This window comes from Gymnoscopelus microlampas, assembly GCF_963454915.1.
Source record: "Gymnoscopelus microlampas genome assembly, chromosome: 18".
In the NCBI taxonomy this organism is placed as follows: Eukaryota; Metazoa; Chordata; class Actinopteri; order Myctophiformes; family Myctophidae; genus Gymnoscopelus; species Gymnoscopelus microlampas.
In genome coordinates this window covers 33,555,165-33,577,531 of record NC_139955.1, presented here as the reverse complement: position 1 = coordinate 33,577,531, position 22,367 = coordinate 33,555,165, and the positions used below count along the sequence as shown (strand labels likewise).

At 40.7% G+C, this 22,367-nt stretch overlaps 2 protein-coding genes across 2 annotated transcripts; one reads left to right on the top strand and one right to left on the bottom strand.

Annotated features, from left to right (window-relative positions):
* The first annotated feature begins 1,134 nt into the window (after window positions 1-1,134).
* lbx2 (ladybird homeobox 2) lies at window positions 1,135-3,142 on the top strand. Its single transcript, XM_084086056.1, has 2 exons — window positions 1,135-1,581; window positions 2,067-3,142. Exons 1-2 carry the CDS (start codon window positions 1,251-1,253, stop codon window positions 2,531-2,533), a joined length of 798 nt encoding a protein of 265 aa, XP_083942182.1. The 5' UTR covers window positions 1,135-1,250; the 3' UTR covers window positions 2,534-3,142.
* Window positions 3,143-7,669: 4,527 nt separating this feature from the next.
* pcgf1 (polycomb group ring finger 1) lies at window positions 7,670-18,086 on the bottom strand. The gene is made up of 9 exons (XM_084085902.1): window positions 17,954-18,086; window positions 14,436-14,541; window positions 14,042-14,194; window positions 13,789-13,860; window positions 13,310-13,415; window positions 12,956-12,998; window positions 10,775-10,861; window positions 8,368-8,448; window positions 7,670-7,855 (listed from the first exon to the last, which is right to left on the bottom strand). The coding sequence occupies exons 1-9, from the start codon at window positions 18,038-18,040 to the stop codon at window positions 7,805-7,807; spliced, it is 786 nt and encodes a 261-aa protein (XP_083942028.1). The 5' UTR covers window positions 18,041-18,086; the 3' UTR covers window positions 7,670-7,804.
* Window positions 18,087-22,367: the final 4,281 nt, after the last annotated feature.

Below are 22,367 nucleotides of genomic sequence, written 5' to 3'. Positions count from 1 at the left end.
CAATAAGAGAAAAAAATCATGATTATTTGTTTTAGCCATGGGCCTGACATAGATCACTTGTGCTTAGTAATTGTTTCTGTGCAATCGCTGCTGTGGTATAAAGGATAACGTTAATGTGGCTATTTTTATGTCAAATGCCTATGCACAATGCGTAATGCGCGATATATTACGCGTGACGCATTGTGCGTAATTACGCACGAAATGACCAAATTAACATCACCAATCTTTTTTTTTTTTTTTTTTACTGTATCGTAAGAACGCTCTGGGGTATTGTTGTAATGCAATGGTTCTCAACCAGTGGTCCGGGGACCACCTGGAACCCCCAGGTGGTCCCCAGCTAAATGATGGAGAGTTGGTAAACCAAATGGACCCTTATAGATCTTTAACCCTTGAGAGTGTAATATGACCCCTTACGGGTCCATTTGGTTTCATTTTACGCTCTCAAGAGTTAAATTATTGTTAAGACACAAGAAGTCGACACAAGAAGTTTACACAATTAGAGAATGTAGAAGAATTGTTATTTTGATCAACGTTTGCCTGTTATCTCTCCTGATGCATGGTACCACATCAATACAGCATGGAATTGAAATAATGGAACCAATTATCTTTTTTTTTCTTTGAAGAATACACGGGGGAAAACGGTGAGTGGGGGTTAGAAAGAAAGAAACATGCATAAACATTTCTGAAGTCATCTTTGGTCGCTCTGCTCGATCACCAACAGCAACAGAACTGGGGGTGCGAGAGAGAGACAGAGACAGACTCCTCCTATTTCGGCGTCCAATTAGTTCTTATGCTCTGGCCCTTTAAGACGCAGCAGCGGGTCAGCAAGTAGTGTAGTGTTTCTCTAATTGAACTTCGCCCAATCAACAATAACTCGTTAGCGGCCGCTTTCTTCTTTCTTGTTCTTTGAGACAGCTTTTTCCTTGCAGGGATTCGCCCCCCATGCAGTCGTGCTGTTAAGACTTCCTAAAGATCTTACATGGAACTTCGCAGAGGAACCGACGCGCTCTGAGGGGAATACACACACAGCTACGGCTTGCCTTGTGGCTACGCCCGAAGCATGGTTATTGTGGAGAAAACCTCACATCAGGCGAGCTAAAAGTTGCAAGCATTCGGCTTTAAACGGTGCTGAAAACAAGGGACTCTACGAAACTTTTCGAGAAGAAGGCACGGGGGATCGTCCACAACACGCCATTTGAATGAAATAATCAACTTTTTTTGCGGACGGCAGTTTGTTCTTTGGGACTGCGATGACCTCCAGTAAAGACATGAAGGCAGGCTCTGTGTTGCAGTCCAGCAGCGAGGAGAGGAGACGGGGTCCCCTGGACCAGCTTCCACCCCCGGCCATGAACTCCAACAAGCCTCTGACGCCGTTCAGCATCGAGGATATCCTCAACAAGCCGTCCGTTAAGAAGTCACAGGCGGCGAGTATCTGCCCGCCGAGGGTCCTGGAGAAAGTAACGGGCTCCAACGCGGCGCGGAACGGTCTTACGACCCCCTCGTCTCCGCTGTGCGCTCTGGAGGAACTAGCCAGCAAAACGTTTAAAGGACTGGAAGTCAGCGTTATTCAGGCGGCGGAAGGTAAACAACTCGATGCATTTATGACACACGTAGCGATTATTATCATGCTGTTGTTTTGTTTTATGACAGAAATTATAGTCAGATGGCAAGGTGGTATAAAATCACAGCCTATGCTAACAAGCTGGGAGCAACTATTCAGCTTGATTTGTTTTGACTGGGTTTAAGTGTCTAAAGTGACCTCTATAGCCATATATTTAGGTTATATAATGCGTGAAATCGTGTACTATAATTCCACTGAAGTGCATTATGTAGTCATAATTGTATAAACGTCCCAAAATAGCCATGCTTGTTTTATATCACAAAATGGCATTTGAAAAAAAAAAAGTTGATCAGCTAACAAGGCCTAGGCTATATATTCACATGCTCTGAAGTGGGCAGACTGGCACGGAACGCTCAAACGACGCTCCTGAATGCGAACGGTGCCCTCTGTTTGTATTGTTGTTATTGAGAGAAATGACCCCTGTGTCTCTTCTGGGTCTCCAAAGGTCGCGAACATCTCAACGCCTTCGGACAGAGGAACACCTCCAAGAAGAGGAGAAAGTCGCGGACGGCGTTCACGAACCACCAGATCTACGAGCTGGAGAAGCGCTTTTTGTACCAGAAGTACCTGTCTCCGGCCGACCGGGACCAGATCGCCCAGCAGCTGGGCCTCACCAACGCGCAGGTCATCACCTGGTTCCAGAACCGGCGGGCCAAGCTCAAGCGGGACCTGGAGGAGATGAAAGCCGACGTGGAGTCGCTCAAGAAGATCCCCCCGCAGACCCTCGAGAAGCTCGTCAACATGGACGACATCGACGAGGATCCGCAGGGGAGCTCCGGGGCGATCTCTCCGAGTATCTCCCCGTCGTCCCAGGGACACCACCGGGCCTTCCCACAGTCCCCCTCCTCGTCCAGAGACCAAACCACGGACGAGTTCTCAGAAGAGGACGAGGAGATCGAGGTGGACGATTGACATTAATAGGCTCGAATTTTAAAAAGAATTAAAGGAGGGGGGGATTTTTTTCTCCCCCCCAGAAAAAAAACTTTTGCACGGATATTGACAAAAAGGAGAAACGTTTAAGGATTTTTTTCTTTTTCTTTTTTTCTTCTCCTCTTCATTTTAATTTATTAATCGGACTGTAAAGCCTCCAGATGTCTTGTTTTAAAAATTTTACCGAATTATTTGAGGAATATACATCTTGTTTCCCCGCGTGAGACAGACCTGTTATGGTATACAGGAAAGACTGCAATTGTATTTCATGTTAGTTTATAGGGGGAAAGTTGTGCAATTATTTTTTTTGTTAAGCCATATTCCTATCACCTGTTCTAAGGATTTGGATCTACCAAATATTTAAATTAAATATCTCCCCTGGTTTATTTCATGCCTAGCCCTTGTAACAACTGCAACAAAAAAAATGTCAACATGACAAACTAAACTGGGATAAAAAGTTTAGCTTATCCCGTGTTAAATGTAAATTGATTTGTTAAAGAAAACTAAAGTGTTTCTGCGGACATGCGAGCCCATCAGTCATGCTATAAGGAAGCATTACTATTATTATTATCCAACTGCAAACGAGCACATCACCACCTTTCACACACTCTGGGTTTATGTATATAAATTAAACATCATATGCGATAATTTTATTGTAACATTCTATTTAATCAGCATCTATGTAAATAAAGGGTATATGATATTTCAAGATATGTTTTCGGGACAATTCGGTGTTTTTGATTGATTGATTGAATACTTTATTAACAGTATGCCAAAAAAAGCACAGAAAGTACAGTTCTATACAAAAGGATGCTACAAGGATTAAACCCAAGAAAGCACTATGGCTTGTTTCCATTGGGGTCCTGTGTATTCAATTCATCGAAACATTTAATGACAGACAAATATACAATGCTATATGCAAAAACATCATATAAACGAGTAGTAACAAGACGGCGTCTTGCTGTTTAGGTGCAGACTAAGTGAATGGATGGGATAACATTTTAAAAAGCCAGGCCCACCCCCAAAAATGCTATATCCTATCCACGGCATTTCTGGAAATATTTACGTGGGGGTTAAAAAAAAGAAAGAAAATCGAAACTTAAACAGCCTTTCAGTCCTCAAGTGCCTTGAGCTCAATTAGCAGCAGACGAACAGCTTTTTTTTCCATTCTTTCTCTCTGCTTTAGAATGCGGGTTGTCACAAGAAGGGCTGCAGCCCTCTCTTGTGACAACCTCGCATTCAAAGCGGGGTCTGGGCGCCGTGTTAAGAAAAGGTGGCTCCCGCCTCCAACGCCATATGGTTTTCTTACGAATTGTCTTTAGCACAAACTAGTCGACGTGATTGATTAGGTTAACCCGCCTTCGCTCGCCGTACATAAACAGTTTCCACTGAGCCGTGAGCACAGCAATAATGGTAGGGCATCTGCCACTCCTGTCCCCGGGTCTCTGTTTGGAGAAACTCTCTCCCCCATGAATAGCAAATGGTTAAGCGTGAGGGTCCTAATGAATATAAGGCCTTCAATAGGGGAGGCAGTGGAAGTGGGAGTGTGTGTGTTTTCTTGTTACCCCCCTCACACACACACCGCCGTCTGTCTGCGTGAGTGTCTCTCCAACCATTTCGCAACAGTTGTAACGGGATCAAGAAGGCCCTTTACTTTTTGGACAATGGGGAAGACTGGAGTACAATTGATGCAGTCACTCGGAATCCCGGAGGTTGAAAAGTCAAGTAGGAGCTTTTTATGGTGGTGGTGGTGGTGGAGGGGGGCAAAGGATGACACGCCTAGAGGCTAAAGTCAGACCAGGATCGGTCCTTAACACTTCTAATCCCATAATTGTAGATAAAGAAGGTCATTGCATATGAAAACATAGAAATAAAATAAAAACAATAAACGCCAAACAAACTATTATCAGCATAGGCCTGCACAGTAACATCCTGATTTAATTTAACTCTGAGAGAGTATAAATGGAACCAAATGGACCCTTACAGGTCCATTTGGTTCCATTTATACTCTCTCAGAGTTACAAATGGATAAATGAACATTGTGGATTTCACTGTGCTATAGGCCTAAAGAATAAAATCTGAGTGATGGAACTGGAAAAGATATGATAGACCTGTGATACAATTAAATAAACACAAATTGACCTATTACACGTGTCTTATAGTAAATACAAATAATTGATGGTCTTTTGACTGTAGCCCTTAATGCATTTCAGGCCTGAGGCATAAAATGCACAGCAAGAGCCCCAGATCTAAACATAGCGCATGGTATGGGGTACACATGTGTTTGCTCTCCAACAACTGAACTTAATTATAAAGCCCCAAAAAAAGAGGTTCATATTTAGTTGTTTTATATTTGAGTTATTATTGTTTTTATTATTATCATTATCTTATGTATGATTTTATTGGCAATATATCCATATTATATACACATCTAAAAGCAAATGCTAAACTGTTTACAGGTCAAATTAACTTCTTTTTTTTTTAATTGCTTGTGGAGGAGAAAAATAATCTTCATCCTTTGCAGTTAATTCAAATCATAAATCTTCATCCTTTGCAGTTAATTCAAATCATTATCATATCTTCCAAGAAATGACTAGAATTCTCTTCACAATTATATGAGCTCCCTAGAAAAAAAAAGCCCAGACACGACTGTACAGATATAAATAGCCATTATACACCTTAAGCATAGTGGCATATGGAAACCACACCTGGGCTTTTGTCTGTATAGTTGCCTGGTGGACACATTTGTCCTATGAGCACAATCCATGGGAAATGAAGGCCCAGAGAGGTCAACAGAGGCAAGGGCCAATCAAATGATCTGTCCAAGAGGCCCACAACATTTAGTTTTAGCCTACAGGTCAAACCTTAAGGGGATTATTATTGTTATAATTGATAGATTGTTATGATTTTCTTTTTAAACATAAGGGTGCCCTGAAGGGACACATTCAACATTCATCGTTTTATAAAAAGGGGGGGGGGGGGGCACGCATGCACCCATAATGGAAGTGTGCTGCTGACTGGAGTGTGCAGGGTTTTTCTTTGTGAGTTATTCGGCTTATTTTATTCATTTAAAATATATGGACAAACAGGAACCTTATTTTAGAATTTAAAAAGCTTCGTGTCAGCCAGAAGATATGACCCGTATTGTATAAAATCAACTCTGAGTATTCGTCATAAAATGCTATTTATAAACTACACCTTTCAATAACAAAAAAAGATCCCTTGGGGTATATCCCCCAAGGTCACAGAAACATTTGGGGCTATGTCCTTTTTTCCCCTTTCTCTTTTTGTGAATTTCATTTCCTTTATGGGCCATACAATTCTAAACAGAGAAACACACATTTGTGTATGAGAATAGAGCATATCATTATTTGCTATTTATATATTATCAGATATTGGCAGTTTGCTGGTTTGAATTTGTTTGATTTTGGACCAGATATATAGATTTTATTTACTTCAACAGCATCAACAGCATGTATGAAAAGCGCAGAGACTGCCACCTAGTGGTGGCAGCAATACACAATAACATCCTCTTTGTTAATGTAACTCTTGAGTGAGAAAGTGGACCCACTTTGGGTAAATATTTACACTCAGAATTACTCACTGAATTTGACTGTGTATGCAGAGGGGGTGGGACCGTGGGTGGGTGTCTTGCTTGATATTATGCCAATGACACAGAATGACTTGTTTATTTTAAGACACTTACAGTCTTACAATACAGAGCCAGCACTGAATAATGTACTTTCTTTAACTAAGGATGGATTTGAACCAGAGAGACACTAAATGCATTTGAACTGGAGACACTAAAACATTTTTGGGCAATTGCTGATTTCCCTAATTGAATTCACAAACAGTAATAGAAAGTCAGTGAAAAGAAAATGCTGATACAGGACTTTAAAATAGTATTACCATAGTAAGTCTGTCAGTGACATTTAGAAGATTAAGGTCTCTGTTTTCGCCTACTGAAATGCCAACTGCTAAATTGTTTTCCCATTGTCAAAAACGGCAGCCTCATCCATTTCTATTTGGAACCTATACCTGTTTTAGTGCATAGAGCCTAAAATATTAGTATAGAATCTAGTTTGTTTTTTATTATTATTATTCATCAGGGCTACACATATATAAAAGTTAGGCAACATATTAGACTTGACATTATGTTAAAAGTTACAATGTAGTCATAGCTATAAATCAATGTTTTCACGTTAATCAAGTTAAAATCTTAATGTTTACATACATTTGTGAATTAAATTGCATTATTTTGAGTTAGAAACAAATTAATCAAGAAAGTATATACAATTAAACTTCATAGGATTATTTCCATGCAAGAAATTGTGGAGTTGGATTTGTAAAAGTAATTTTGCCTTTTGTTTCAAAAGACTGAAGCTGTCCATTTTTGCTTTTGGAAGATTCTGAGTTATTTTCAGAATCTTAGATAATCAAGTCCTCAACCATAACATCTACACAAAATGTTATATTTGTACCCCAGGAAGCAGCTCCTAAATGTTTTATTATATAAAAAAATCATTTGACAGCATTTCAGGGTGACTAAACAGTGCAGTGGGTAGTACGGTCAGGAACGAGAGGTTGCAATGTGACAGTTCAAGAGCCAAACTTGAACTCACATGCTGTCAGAACTAGGTCTGCGCCTGCTTGCTCAGCACACTAATTAGCAGCGCCACCAAGTCAAGTACTTGTAAACTTTAATTGAAAACTTCCATTAATGGATTCCCCAGCAAACATGCACAGTCCGATAAAACTACTTGTCTTAAAAGAAAAAAGTTACATTGTGGATGGAACGCAATAATTTATACTAATTTGGCGTGTTTCGTGTTCGTGATTTGTAATCACAGTCCTTGTTTGACAGACGTGCCGAGTATAAGCAAGGTTGACTATTTAAATTACATAACACTACTTATCTTCCATGGTGTGGTGCAGTTTAATTGCTCATTCAAATCAACAGGATGGAACTTCGTAATGTGCAAAATGTATTTGTCAGATTTCATTTAATTTTCCTCACTACTTCAAATTTGTTTTCCATTCATTTTCCAAAAGAACCTACTCATCATTGTTGTGTTGATGAATCTATCTCTGGTTATTGTTATTGAACAAACCACACGATTCATTTTGCCAAACAAATTTATTCTCAAAAAATACAAAAAACAAGGAAAATAAGTATATGTACACAAAACACTATTAAAATAGAATGTATATTATACAAAATATGTACAGCTGCCTGCCAACTGAGGCCGGGTCCTATCTGCTTCTTTTGTCCTTGATGGTATAGTGAAGGACCAATGGTTGAGCCTGGGGAGAGAAATAGACAACTCAATATTTGAGCAAAGAAAATTATACTGGCCATTTTAATACTTTAGCTTTGATTACTGTATAACAAAATGTACAGTCTTGCATGTCAATGGTATTAATTAATTTACAGCATCTTCTAATGTACCCAAATTATATTGATATTATGTAGCCTATACATATTACATTGGGTTATAAGATTTATTCTAAAATTGCATTTAGAGTCTACATTTCTGTCTTATAGCAGACGCTCTAATTTCAAATAACTTGTGAGAACAACAACAACAACAACAACAACAGAGAATGAATCTGCCTTTAAAGTCACTGTGGAGCTTTTTACACTAATTCAACATTAACAAAACATTTATCCTGAAACATTCTCCAGAAATGTCCTAACGGCAGTACAAAAAGAAAGTACCACAGACACAAAGGGAAAGAAAAGAGGGGGCGCGTTCAAGTGTAAAGGAATGTATGAAATCTGCTGGCGCCAGTTGAGAGTGGCTGTGTCGTAGTACCTTGCCAAACCAGTGAGAGAGCCACAGCCGCTTCATGGTCATGTGATCGGGGAGGGACTCGTTATTGAACAACATCTGGACCTGCAGATCAAGAGAGACCACACGGACAGATGAAACAGGGGCAACCTGACAGGACAACCAACAGCTACCGCTCTTTGTCTCCATGCGTCGTACTGTAAAGCCCTACTGTTTCCGAAACAGTGGGTCGGGGACCCATTTGTGAGTCGCTGGATCTATTTTCGTGGATCGCAAGTGAATATCCCTTAATTTCTTTTGTCATTTATCATTATTTTAAAAGATTTTCTAAAGATTTACACAAAAATACACACATTTTCGTGAGTTGAAAACAAATTCAAACATTTTTCAAAAGGATTTTTTTTAATGAAGAAAAAATGAAGAAATTCCCTAAATTGTTTAAGGGGTAGTGAAAATAGCAGATCTGCTAGCTCGCAACGTGGCACGAAGCGAGCTTGTATATCTGCAATTTTCACCAGTTTGGGTCCCGGGCAAACATCAGATTTCTCTTTTGGGTCTTGAGCTGAAAAGTTTGGGAACCACTGCTGTAGCCTGTAGACAATCGGGGAAAACATTTAGCACAGCAATCGGCGGTGGAACGTAGTACTGACCCTTGAATTTGGTATCAAAGATTGAAAATATTTTCATGTAGTTATCAAAGTGTTCATTTAAAAAAAAAACTAATCTGAATATGTAAACAATTTCATAGGGTGAGGAATTTCAAAGCTTCAGTTTAGTTCACAACTGAACAGTCGCAAAAGTACAACCATGGAGTCAACATGTTTACAGGCGCTGGATGTCTCTCATAGAAGCTCTCTCTATTATCGCTACCAATAAAACGTGACCGTTACCCCGTTCTCTTTCTACAAATAAAAAGAAAACGAACCCAACCTTTAACCTGTTAACCCATTTAGACCGGGTAAGAAACGGTGTCATTTTTAGATTTCTTTAGCTATCTTTCTAAATCATGACAATTTGTGCAAATCTTTAAATATATATATTTTTAAAGCAAATATTTGTAAAATATTTTGTTCCAGGGACCCCCAGAAGCAAAGATTTGAGTTGCAAATGTTCGCTTGAAAAAAAAAATATATATACAGTATTCAAAGATTTGCACAATTTTTTTCAAAAATAGCAGATCTACAAGCTCATGGCGCGGCAATCGGTGCTGCGCTATGCGCTTGTATATCTGCCATTTTTGAATATTTTTAAATAAATCTAAAATGACAGAGATGCGTCCCCGGATTGAATGGGTTAATGTAACATTATGTACGGTGGGTGCTAGGGATGTCCGATATTATCGGCCTCCCGATATTATCGGCCGATATTAGCATAAAAATTGATATCGGGAAAATATCGGTATCGGTTTTTGAAAAAAAAAAAATTTTTTTTTTTTTTTTTGCTTTATAAATAAGTTACAGGAGTTCTTACTGTATATGGTGGGTGTGATATGAAATTTGAGCTTACCCTAATCACAATAATCCCCGCATATATCGGTATCGGTTGATATCGGTATCGGTAATTAAGAGTTGGACAATATCGGTATATCGGTTATCGGTAAAAAAGCCAATATCGGACAACCCTAGTGGGTGCCTCTAAAATGCACTTCTATTCACTGTGTGGCATATTACACATTAAACCCCAGGTGGACTGAACCGTCCAAAAACCTGTCAGTGAACCACGTGAGCTACAAAGGGAATCAAAACCCTAAAGCCTAATTTATACTTGCACCAAAAGTCTGTTATTTTTGGTGAGCAACACTGAAAGATTAGGCTCAATCCGGACAGTGTTGGTCATGTGCTCTACCCCACCATATATAGAGAAACATTCTGCCAAACAATTGCTGCCTTCAATCCCTTATTACCGCATGGGTTTTACTTGCCACGTACACTCAGATGTAACAGAGGCCCTCTTGGAGTTTGGTTAACACACCGTTTCCCAAACAGTGGGTCGGGACCCACTTGTGGGTCACGGATCCATTACCGTGGGAGTGAATATCCTTTTATTCTTTGTTTCCTAAATGTTTTCGTTATTTTAAAAGATTTTCTAAACAAACAAAATTCACACATTTTCATGAGGTGCGCATGAAAAATACATTTTTCCAAAGTGATTTCATGAATAAAATACAAATCAAAGAAATTCCCTAAATAAGAAAACAAAATGTTTAAGAAGTAGTGAAATAGCAGATCTGCAAGCTCGCAACACGGCGCGAAGTGATTTGTCTTTTGGGTCTAGAGCCAAAAGGTTTGGGAACCACTGGGTTAACACAGACAGGGCAGCAGGCTTACATACAACGAAGAAACAATGGAGCTTAACAGCTACACTAGCATAGCACAGCAAAACATTCTGCACCTTGCAATATGAACATCAACGGACGTAGTAAGTAACTGACCTGGTGTTTCTCCACATTTAGTCGATGACACAGGACTTTTCTCAGGTGCCTCACCTCAGCACGGACAGAACAGCGAACAAACTTCTGCTGCAGAGGGGTAAAACGACAACATACGCAAATGATCAATGAAAAAGGATGGACTCAAATGTCAGCCTGGGTCTTTCACTTGCCTGGGCGATATTTGTATCTTTGCAAGTATTGCTGAAATTATTTAGTTATTTAGATTCCAGGCTTGGTCAAATATCTTTTTTAGCAGGGGAGTGACCACCATAACGTATGACCATGATCACTATATCCTGAGGATGAGGGTATTACAGGGTTCAATGAAAATATAAGCAGCTTTGGAACCCATTGGAACACACATCACACTCAACCCAGGTCTTGGATTTGAACCCAGCATGTGATTATGTGATATGGACATCAATTGTATAGCTTTTTAAAAGGGGGATTGTCATAATTCGATAAAACTGATAGTCAAATACAAATAAAAAATAACAGGCATGCATACAGTAGCACAATGCAAAAAGAAGTTAGATAATTATCTGCACAATCATACCTAGCCTACTCATTGATGCACACCCCTCATTTACCTGCAAAAATAGTCCTAAACTCATGCTTCCACACAGCACACTGCTTATGATTTAACAGTATTAAAACAACAAATTGTTATGAGTTAAGAGATATAGGATTAATATCTATGCTAATGTATGTACGCGGTATGTCCATTAATTGCCATCTCATGGGGGTAGTAGTCCCCCCCCCACGGTATTTGCTTATGAGGGGGAGACCAAAGACGAAGGGGTACATGTGGTTCCAGACACATGCATCTGTTTACCACGCAATATCTATATGCACGATAACTAGAGGCTGAGCTCACACCCATGCAATTCAAAATATGTGATATTTATTTGACCAGACTTCACACACAAGACACCTCCCTGTCTCATGAATGTAGCTATAAATACATTCTTGCTGTGGTCAAAAGGCCTTGGCATAAGTCATTCTCTGGAGTGTAAAGATCAGATATACAGTATATTCCCTCCCCTGAATTCGTACAATGTTAGTACGGCTTCTCTAGGAATGTGCGAAGGATTGTCAAAACATGTAAATGAATAGCCCTGTTTAAAAGCAAACAAACAAAAGCAAGGTCTCTACATTCTTGTCAATTAAAATGAATTCATATAAAAATAAATATGTCATATTATGCACAAACACCAAGGCCTCTCTTGACAAATACAGCAGAAGAGTGACCTCTGCTGGTTGACACAGGTCAGTACAGCAGAGTACAAACATTTTCCAAACAAGTAAGCATTTCAGATACATGTCATTGACACTCAGCATGACTTAAAATGAATAAAGAGGGTGTTATTAATTCACTATGGCAGAGACTCTGTGTGCAAGCAATAAGCATAGGCATCAATCCCTTAAGAAGACCTTTCCAGGTTGAAATGTTAGTATACAATAAATGATCCTGCATCGTGGCTATGACTGTGCGGCCTTTCCTTCACTCTTAGATTTCTTTACCAAGGTCAGCAGCACCTCAGCAATACTGGTGTGCGCCCTTCTCCTGTTTGTTTGCTAAGAATACGAACTTAACATGTCATTTCTTTTTACAAACGGAGACACGTGGGTTACATGTGGGTTACAGCCGATGCTATCGATATTACTAGTATTTCTGTCAAAAGTTTTAATCCAAGTCTACTGTGGAGGTAAAAGCAACATGCTGTACTGTGTGCTCTACCAATAAAATGACCACGGAAAGATAGGCCTGAAATAGGGCACATGAATCTGAGGGACATGATTGTATATCTCTGATGTGAGGGCTTATGTACATACTGCTTTGGTTGTAATCCTTTAATGTTTACAGAAACATCACAGATATTTAGTAATTGAAGTCTACTGTCTGTGCCAACATGGAAACCAAACACTAGTTCATGCCATCCACACACAGACACTGCATTCTAATGCATGTGCACAGGGAAAGTGTGTTTGTACTAATTTAGCAGTTAAACATAGCAAACAGTTATTTGCCAACGCCACACTGTGTGAGCCCAGTTGCTCTGAAACAGTCCACAACTTGTTCCGGAATATGATTGTATGTTTGTGCAGTACAGCGATTTTGAAATCGTCTTTCATTACAGAATATGTATTACAACAAAATCCATCATGCTATGGCCTTACCTGAAGAGTAAGCTTTGTCTTGTCTTTTCCAGAATGTGACGAACTACACACAAAAAAAGGATTTAGGGTTAGGTTAAACTCAAACTTTTCATGTGTTGACTGACAAGCTATTGTAATAGATAATAAGTATACTTTAACCACTTGAACCCTATATACTTTGTCGTCTGCCAAATAGCTAAAATAGCCGATCTACAGCTAGTAGATCAGCTATTTTTGCAGAATGTTCGGCTATTGTGATATGCCCAGAATAGGGACGCTAGGGTTCATTGTAGTTAAGCAAATTACAGTGTGAGAAACACTCAGACTCAGACTATATATAATAATACTTTCTGACTACCGTAAATCAAAGCTTACCTTTGTCTTTCCAGACAGAGTGACACCTGCTCATCATATCTGTAGAAGTGGGCTTTTGAATGGTCAAAGCTAGTGTATGGTAAACCCGTGGCATCAGGCATGGCATCTAGGAAAATCAAATAAAAACCAAATAAGGAAGACAATTTCAAAGTGAAAGCCCAAATATAGCGCAACATCCCTGAGGAAAAGCACTGCATTGCTTTCTGGGTAGAAGGAAAAAGAACCCTGCAATTATTAAATGTAGTATCGACAAAAAGTGCTTTTGGTTAACAAGCATGGATTCATGTAATATTTATGGAGATTTTGAGTCAAATGACAGACATGTATTAAAAGAATACACATCTTATTAGTAACATGACAGGTTGATGTATAGCATACTTCAACTACTTTGCAGGAATGTCATCCTTGCCAATAGGGTCTCAATCACATCCAAATATCACATTTGTGAAGTAGTGAAATTGGTAGATGACTTGTCTTACCATCCCCAGTGGGTTGGATGACTCGTTCTAGCCCTCTGGACTGATAGAATTCTTTTATTCTTTTATCTTCACCTATTCAACAGATAGAAATGAGAATAATATAAAAGTTATTGGCCATCAGTTATCATTGGTACATAGAAACCAGCGGAGATCCGAAACTAGAAATTCTGTCCGCGTAGCAGCCTTTCTGGGGCAACCATGAGCAGGATGAGGCTAATTTAATAACAAATTGCATGGCATAACTTTAACTTACTTTCTTGTAATCCAGGCACCAGTTTGTAGACGATGTCTTGCATCACTCGATCCAATTTCAGGTTGAGTAAAGGCTGCGTTTCGTGTATTTTGATGTTACACATTGGACAATACTTGCTCGTTTGCAGGTATTTTACAATACAGCTTTTGCAAACTATGAGAGAAACATAAAGAAATACATTACAAAAAAAACTTACAGTAGCCTAATTCAGATCAACCAAGGGCCTAGATGTAAAATGCTAAGCAATGGAAAAGCCAACTACCAGAATTTTGTTTAGTTTTTTGTTTGTTTGTTCACTGCATAGTGCATACAGAACAGCACTGACAAAACCAAAGAATAATCAGTGAGAATATTGTCAACTTAATTTTGCATGAAGGCCTTTCTTGTTACTCACACGTGTGCAAGCATTCTGTAATTGTTGTTGCGTCTATGAAGTAGCCAGCACACAGGTAGCAGACAATGTGCTCGTTCAGGTCCTTGATTTTCAACTTGACCTCCTCCTGCAAAACACGAACAGACTTTTATTGGCTTTTATTGTAAACCCTTTCGTAGAAGGTCATGTGTAATCTTCAACAATGGCCAGCAATGCCAGCTCATAAGACTCTCAAGTGTCCATGTGAAGAACACTAGCCGCCTTTACTCAGAGATCCTGCAATAATGGCATGAAGACAGAGGAGTCATTAATGCCGGCTTTGCTTTTTTAACACAGACCCAAACAAAGCCGCCTCCATGTATGCTTTTTATAGCATGCCAGCGTTGCAGAATCACAGGCGTACCCATTGCAACCACGTCAGCATCTACTGCACTGTTATGCTGAGGTGTTTGACAGCTGTTATTAGATTTCATACCTTTACAATAGTCTGTAACAGACTATAGTCACAGAAGCTCCGGTAATTAAGCATTTTCATTCACCAAGCAACATAAAGGCTGTATTTCCAAATAATAACAGCATTCTAATTAAAATTATATAATCCGCTCAGTTGTTGTCAAAAAGACAATTCTAAACTCACTTCATAATAGTTCTACTCTTGGCCCTTTCTCTTGCTCCCTTTTTTCCTGTCTCTCTCACACACACACACACACACACACACACACACACACACACACACACACACACACACACACACACACACACACACACACACACACACACACACACACACACACACACACACACACACACACACACACACACACACACACACACACACAATAACAGCTGTCGCGATAGGCATTATACATTTATGATAGCCTACGCATTTATGTCACAAAATACAGCCTCAGAAGAGTTGTGTTGTTTATTTAGACAAAGCCAATTAATAGTGTAATTGATTTAAATCTGTTTTTGTTGCCACCCACTGCAAGGACTGTACTGAGTAAGAATGGAAATAAAGACGGATCCGGGCATCACTAGTGTCGTGTGCATGAGCATGAGAGACGGGAGGAACAATATTTTGATGTCTGTAGTATGTAACGTCTGTGTAACGTCTGTGAAACGTTGATGTGTAAAGCAGGGAGTGATTCAAGGCAGAAAGGATTGCGAATGCAGACCATAGATATTACACCCCTGTCCCACTGAACTATTCCTTTTACACAGCCATCGGTTCAGCTCTATGATTACCTCCATTGCTGCCCAAAACGTGGTCTCTGTACCTTACACACAGAACAAGGAGGCGAAATGGTGGGGCAACATTCCCGCCTTGAACAGGCAGTACAAAAGGGGCTACTGAAACTCTTGACTGCGCGATCACTGTAAATTGTTTTCGATAAGAGTCAACAAAATTACTCAAAATTTAAACTCCTTTTTGCAAACGTATCAACCATCAAGAAGAGTTCCAAACAAAACACACTGAGCTCTATGTTTCTGGACAGTGACACACAGTCAGTGTATAGTGTTCAAGCTCCATCGATGCGCTCACTATTTTGGTTGTGAAGTGAAGCCATGACAAAGTATTGACTTGTCTTTTTCCAGCAATTTCCTACTGATTAATCGCTATTCGCTAACACAAGTCCTTCTGTGCGTGGCATGTACCGTTTCAAGTTTTCCAAAAAGCATTCTTTGTTCATTTGAAATACATTTTGTGGTGTGTTTTAGGTTCTTGAAAACAATCAATGCAACGCAGGCCCTTGCTCTCTTATGTCAGATTGTCTCTTTAAAGCTTTGTTTGAATCCATTCAAATTAGATTGTAGTTTAGCTCTAAAAAGCAAACAGTGATTCATAGCTTCAATCGTGGTGACCGAGGGTGCAACTGGTATTTTTTCTCACGCTCCATTAAAACCCTCTAATGGGGAACTAGGTATACTACATTGTCAGATTTTGCGAGAGAAGAGAAAACAAGCTCAAAAGAAGCAACTAGGCCACATGAGCTGATGAGCGCACACATACATGCCTATTTTAAAAAAATAGCAAATCTACAAGTTCACATGCTTGTAAATCGATCAGCTATTTTCAAAAGTATCTTTTGTTGAAAATGTTTGAGAACCACTGGTTTACAGCATTAGGAAGCAAGGCCAAAAAAAGCAACTACCCTTTAGGCTTAAAAAAACAAGCCCACAAAAAACTACCAATATTTAACAAGGGACTTTACAGAAAATCAGGCACAAAGTCGCTTGTAAACAGACATGGCAACACACAAGTACATCAATCAAGCAGTGCTGGCAGTGCAAGATCTCCAGGTGTGGACTGGCGTTGTCAACTAGCCTGGTTCCAGACCATAGCCTCCGCCCACTCTGATATTTAGGATAGTTGACAGAGGTGGCTATTGCAGCTGACATCACGAGTGTCAAATGTTTTACAAGAACTAACATTATGGGTCGAGAAACTACACGTAAACACGCCAGCTTTAAACCCACCATGTCTCAGCATCGCTCCAGCAACCAATGCACAGCGAGTAAGTGAATCTCCCCCCTCACCCACTCCTTTTTGCTCTCAATGATGAATGTGTCGCTGAAAAGTGGTCGTGTTTGCGAGCCAACGATTGTTGAATGGAGCTGTTTATGTGTGACATAATAACACACTCGGGGCGGGACAAACACACACTGAGGACAGTATATTAGTTGTAGTGTGTGTGAGTAACTGTGCTTGGCGTGTTCACTCGCTGAAAGGAGTGAAATGTGATGACATGAATGTAAACTGAGTGAAACTCTTGTATTCCGCACCATACAAACACACGGCAGATTAATAAAAGACACCTTAACTGCCTCCCTGGCGATGTCCAACGTGCCTGCCTTGTCTAACTAACAAGGCTGCGAGTGAGTGTCAGGTTCAAATCAGCACGCATCCGAACTGAGGCACTCGGATGCGTGCTGATTTGAACCTGAACGCTTGGTTTCCAGACAGAAGAAGTTCTAAGCTCGTGAGCTACGTTTCAGCCACGGGTTCATCCTCCGTGCGACTGTATGTTGATGATGATTGTGAGTGATGGTTGGTTGGAAGGAAACAACACGCACGCAAGTCGTGCAGACAGAGAGGAGAGGAACAACACGGGTGTAAGTAACTACTCCCTCCCCTGCCTCCACGCCTGCGTTTCACACTCAGTTCACTTTTCAGTTCGGAGCTCTCTCTCTCTCTCGCTGTCTCAAACAGTCTCTCTTAAGCACACACAGTACACGGTCTCTCTCTCTGTCTAAAACATACAGTCTCTCTCTCAAACACAAACACCGTTTCTCTATCTCAAGCACACACTCCGTCTTTCTCTCTCTCTCTCCATCACTCTTCCAACATGCAGAGAGAACGGGCTCCGCCGCTCGCGCTGCCTTCCTTCCATCCACAACCACCACAACGCACCATGTGCCGTTTTATTTAGCTTCTGTTTTTTTGAGGGGGTCGACCCGCGTGGCTGCGTCACGTCGACCCCCGTCCCGTCGGGGGATATAACGTCAAAAACACGACACGGGAGGGATCGACTCACCTCGTTCCGCAGCGGGTCGAGTTTATAGACGGACTGGAGCTGGTTTCGTAGCCGCATCGCTATGGCCATTGGACCTTGTTCCGCCATCTTTCTTTGGGAATTCTGCTTACTTCCGGGTGTCCGGAAATAGCACCGTTCGTTCTCAGCGCTTCTCTCTCAGCACACAGCAGGGCAGGCTGCTTGTATCTGTGGCTGGTTGTTGGTGTAGTAGGCGGCCAATGGATGTTTGTGTTATGTTTGCGTTGCACTTGTACTCAGTACATTACTCCATGTGTAGGGCTGTCACGATCATTTGTCACACAGATAATTGCAATTAACGATTTAATTGGGTTTTTGTCGATTAACACCGGAACATATTAATTCAAATTCAATTTCTGTTTGGCATTTATGTTTTGAAGTTGCACGGGGCAGATATGACAAACGAAATATACAAAGAAATTACATAATTAATAACTTTATACTTAAAAGAAAACATTAATAGTGGAAATAGCCGATCTACAAGCTCACAACGCGATTGCGACGCGTTGTGAGCTTCAGATCTGCTTTCCCGCTATTTCTGAAAATATATGAACATTTTTCAACATGGAAAAGATGTATGCAAAACTATTATCTTAAATAATTGTGATTAGTCGATATTGTAATAATTGTGACAGGCCTTACTCCATGATCTGTAAATATTGCCCTAGCTGCAGTGCTGTATAATAGGCTTATTTATCCCTACTGTGTGACATATACAATACATTAAAACAAATTAATAAGACTTAGTTATTATGCCACACTATGAGGTTAGGTTTAACACCACCACCTGTTATACTAGTGTTTTGGCAATAGAGGGCACTGCAAGCATTCTTTTCAGTCCTCTCCAGGGCTGTAAACCTTTGGTGGCTGGCCTAGATATTTATTTAACACTATTAATTCTTTATTCGTGTAGTCTGTTAGCAAACTTGTTGGCCGTCACTGAGTTTGTTAGTTAAAACAAAGGTTGATGCATATATAGGGCACTGGAAGATTTAGTCAAATATAATAGAAATAGAAACAAATATAATATAACAATAGAATCCAAAAGGCTCCCTTTTATGTGAACATAAAGTCAACATCCGTACACTGAGGTGAACTGGGTCCAACTTCCAATTCATCCTTGCTGCAGTAGGCCTAGTCTCAAAGCTAAACATGTTTGTTTTATCCAAAGCTTAGATCAGTGGGGTCCGGGGACCTCTAGGGGTCCTTGAGGGGGTCCCCAGCAAAATGTGTTAATATACAGTAGCATAGCTTTTAACAATTTAATATTGTTGAAACATTTTAACAACACAAATCTTGTATGGGGGTCCCTGGCAAAAGTATTTACAGATTGGGGTCCACGGCCAAATGCGTCTTAATTTGGGGGTCCTTGATCTGAAAAAGTTTTAGAACTACTGGGCAGTGGTTCTGGTACTGGTCTTCACCAGAGGGGAATGGCTAAGACTCTCCTTTTGCTCAACAATAATGCACTTGAACAAGGCACTAAATGCCGGTCTCATTGGAAATATCTGTGGTTGTACTAAAGCTTCAGTATGTAAGTGCAACTATACTGTAAGTACACGAGGCAAGGTGTTCACTGTAAAATAACTCACAGGCTCAGCCATAACCATCTGTGCAGTGTTTATAAAATGCTTCATATGGAAGTGCCATTTTGTATGAGCAGCCTAGTATGAACACATTTTTGGGTCCTCTTCAAATGGCCTGAGCAAATTTCTACTCCAATAAATAATTGTATACGTTATTGAATTAGGGCGAAAGCTAAGTCTCTGTAAAAAAAAAAAAAAGAATCTAAACGGAGAATGTGGAAAATCCTGCTTCTTGTGTGAATTCACGGTGTGAATTATGAGTGAATAAGGTCTTATCTGTTTCAACAAGTTGGCCCATTGGTGTTCTACATGGAGATCACCTTGATCCTGCCCAGAGGGCTTCCAAAACCTGCAGACCACCCAAAAGCTGCTGTCCTAAACAAAGGCTTGCGCTTGATTCTTCCCTTTGTCATTTGCCAGTGTAATGGAATGCAACGGCCTGATTTGTGCTTCGTCATACGGCGGTGTTGCACACCGAAAATAGCCGATCTGCAAGCACACAATGCACAATGCATTGTGAGCTTGTAGAGCGCCGATTTTCGGCACGCAAATTAACTGGCTTATTGAGTCCTGCAGTGGCAGAAATTAATACATGCACGGCGACCTTCACAATTGCATGGATGTGTTGTTGTTTATGTCTGTCTATGGCAATTAAGATGACTGATCAACTAAAGCAATGTTATGTTGATTTGAGTGATGCGGTAAAACATTTGAATGAGTGCACAGTGAGGCCAAAAACATCATGTAGCCTAATTATGTTAATACAGTGCTTCAGTTGTATTTATATGGACCGTATAGCTGTAAATAGCCTTTCTTATTATACTGTGCCAAGTCGGTTTCTCAGTAGGCTACACACGTTCACACACCAAATAAACCCAATTGTGACTTTCGCTTTCTTGAACATGTGTCCACTTCCAGCTCCATGGATCCAATATATTGGAGGTGACCTTTTGTGAAATGGCGCCCTCGATGGAAAACCTACCGTGCCATCGACAGAAAGGTGAGCGTTCACACAAACTGCTGCATCCTACCAGTCCATTTCGATCTCTATAGATGGCGACGGTGTGAGCAACAATGTTCTTAATTCTTGGCAGCCTTGCAGAGGCTGAAGAGCCGTTGTGATCAGCCTTGCTTCACTGAGCCTTCATAGTCGGGCCTTGTGTTGCCACACACACACACACACACACACACACACACACACACACACACGCTGTCTGCCATTTCCTCTTGCCGTGTAACGTCTTATCTGCGGGGTCTGCGAGGTCACTGCTTATCTGATTGACGGGGCTTTGACTCCATGCGATATCCAAATATCCTGAGGGTCTAGAGGCACAGGAGGAGGATCACAATATGGCAAAATACACACCAGCCAGGAAAGGAGAGAGAGAGAGAGAGAGAGAGAGAGAGGGAGAAAGAGAAAGAGAGAGGAGTGAGTGAGTGAAAAGAGGGAAAGAGAGGCGGTGAGACAGGACAGGGAAAGGATCAAGAAGGATCCAAGCATTTCATTCAGTGTCATTACTTCATGTCGGGATCATGGACAAAGGAGCCCCTCTATCCTTCTCTGGACTGACTGTCTTTTTTTCTCTCCTGTCACTTTTATTGGAAACGGTGGGTTTATCTAATGGATCAAAAGCACCTGCCAGTCCACACAAGCTGGGAGTCTCACTTCACAAAAAAATCAGTTTCTCCTTTTTTTTTTTTTTGCATTTGTGTGTATACACGTATGTACGCAACAGAGAGAAAGGGCTAGGAGATTGATGGAGAGAGATAATGGAATTTGAACTTCCTAAGCTTATGTTTGTAGCTTTTCTGTTATTTTCCTCAATGAAACTGCCACTATTAAAAAAAAAAGTCAGACAAACAGAGAAAACGGAATCCAATGAAACTCGCAGAGAGCCTGGTAGATAAGAGACCCCAATTACCTCTGTGTCCTGAACACCCTGTGCCGCTCTGCCATGCCATGCCAAAAAGGAGGCCCCCATCCCGGGCCGGGCACACAGACTTTTGCCTCGCCTCTCTCTTTCTCACTCGGAGCAATCAGAGCATGCAGGGGTGGACTGTGCCTTTTGTTCCCCCTGCTCCAGCAATTGGCCGCCGAGTGGCAAAGCTAATGACAAGAGCCCTTTTGGAAACGCTCCAGTGAAGTACAGCTTGTGCCCGCTTGATGTGCAAGGGCAGAATGTATGATGTAGTGCAAGCAAGCCCGTAGGCCTCAGCATTGGCAGGAAAACCCACACTCACAATATCAGCATCATGAATTGGCTTTAATTACGTCGGACAAAAATGTACATTCTCTGTCGTGGTGGGCGATGCTGGTGCAGAGAAACATTGGTGATGGTTTAGGGTCTTGCAGCACACACTGCCACACAGATTAGAGGAAACGGGGCCTATGGAGCATGACTACTGTATAGTGTGTGGACAGTGGACCATTGGAATCACTATGTATACAAATACATGTTCAAATAATTATAAAATTAGATTATTCATCATTAAATAAAAGGCAAATAGCAGCAATCATAAGATTGAGGCTCTTCGAGATGTGGTTGTACATTGCAGACTCCTAGGTTCAACTCCAGGTTTTGAGCCAAATTCAAACCTACTCACACGTACTATCATACTATCATACTATAATTCTAGTAAGGGCGTAGTGGTGAGTAGGTACGTGAGTACGTGAGAACGTGAAGCTACCCGGTTCTCCTCAGTGGCTGGAGCAATTGCTCTGATTTTGCACACAGCCATTGACCATTGCCATCTGAACGCAACTGTGAAGCCCGTTTTTCAATTTCATCAAATCTCAGCTTCTTATTAGC

Coding starts and splice junctions, on each gene's coding strand:
- pcgf1 (XM_084085902.1), bottom strand. CDS start 18,040: ATGGCGGAACAAGGTCCAATGGCCATAGCGATGCGGCTACGAAACCAG. Junction 13,416..13,788: donor CATCCAACCCACTGGGGATG/GTAAGACAAGTC, acceptor TGATTTTCCTAG/ATGCCATGCCTGATGCCACG. Junction 7,856..8,367: donor TCTCTCACTGGTTTGGCAAG/GTACTACGACAC, acceptor TTCTCTCCCCAG/GCTCAACCATTGGTCCTTCA.
- lbx2 (XM_084086056.1), top strand. CDS start 1,251: ATGACCTCCAGTAAAGACATGAAGGCAGGCTCTGTGTTGCAGTCCAGC. Junction 1,582..2,066: donor CGTTATTCAGGCGGCGGAAG/GTAAACAACTCG, acceptor GGGTCTCCAAAG/GTCGCGAACATCTCAACGCC.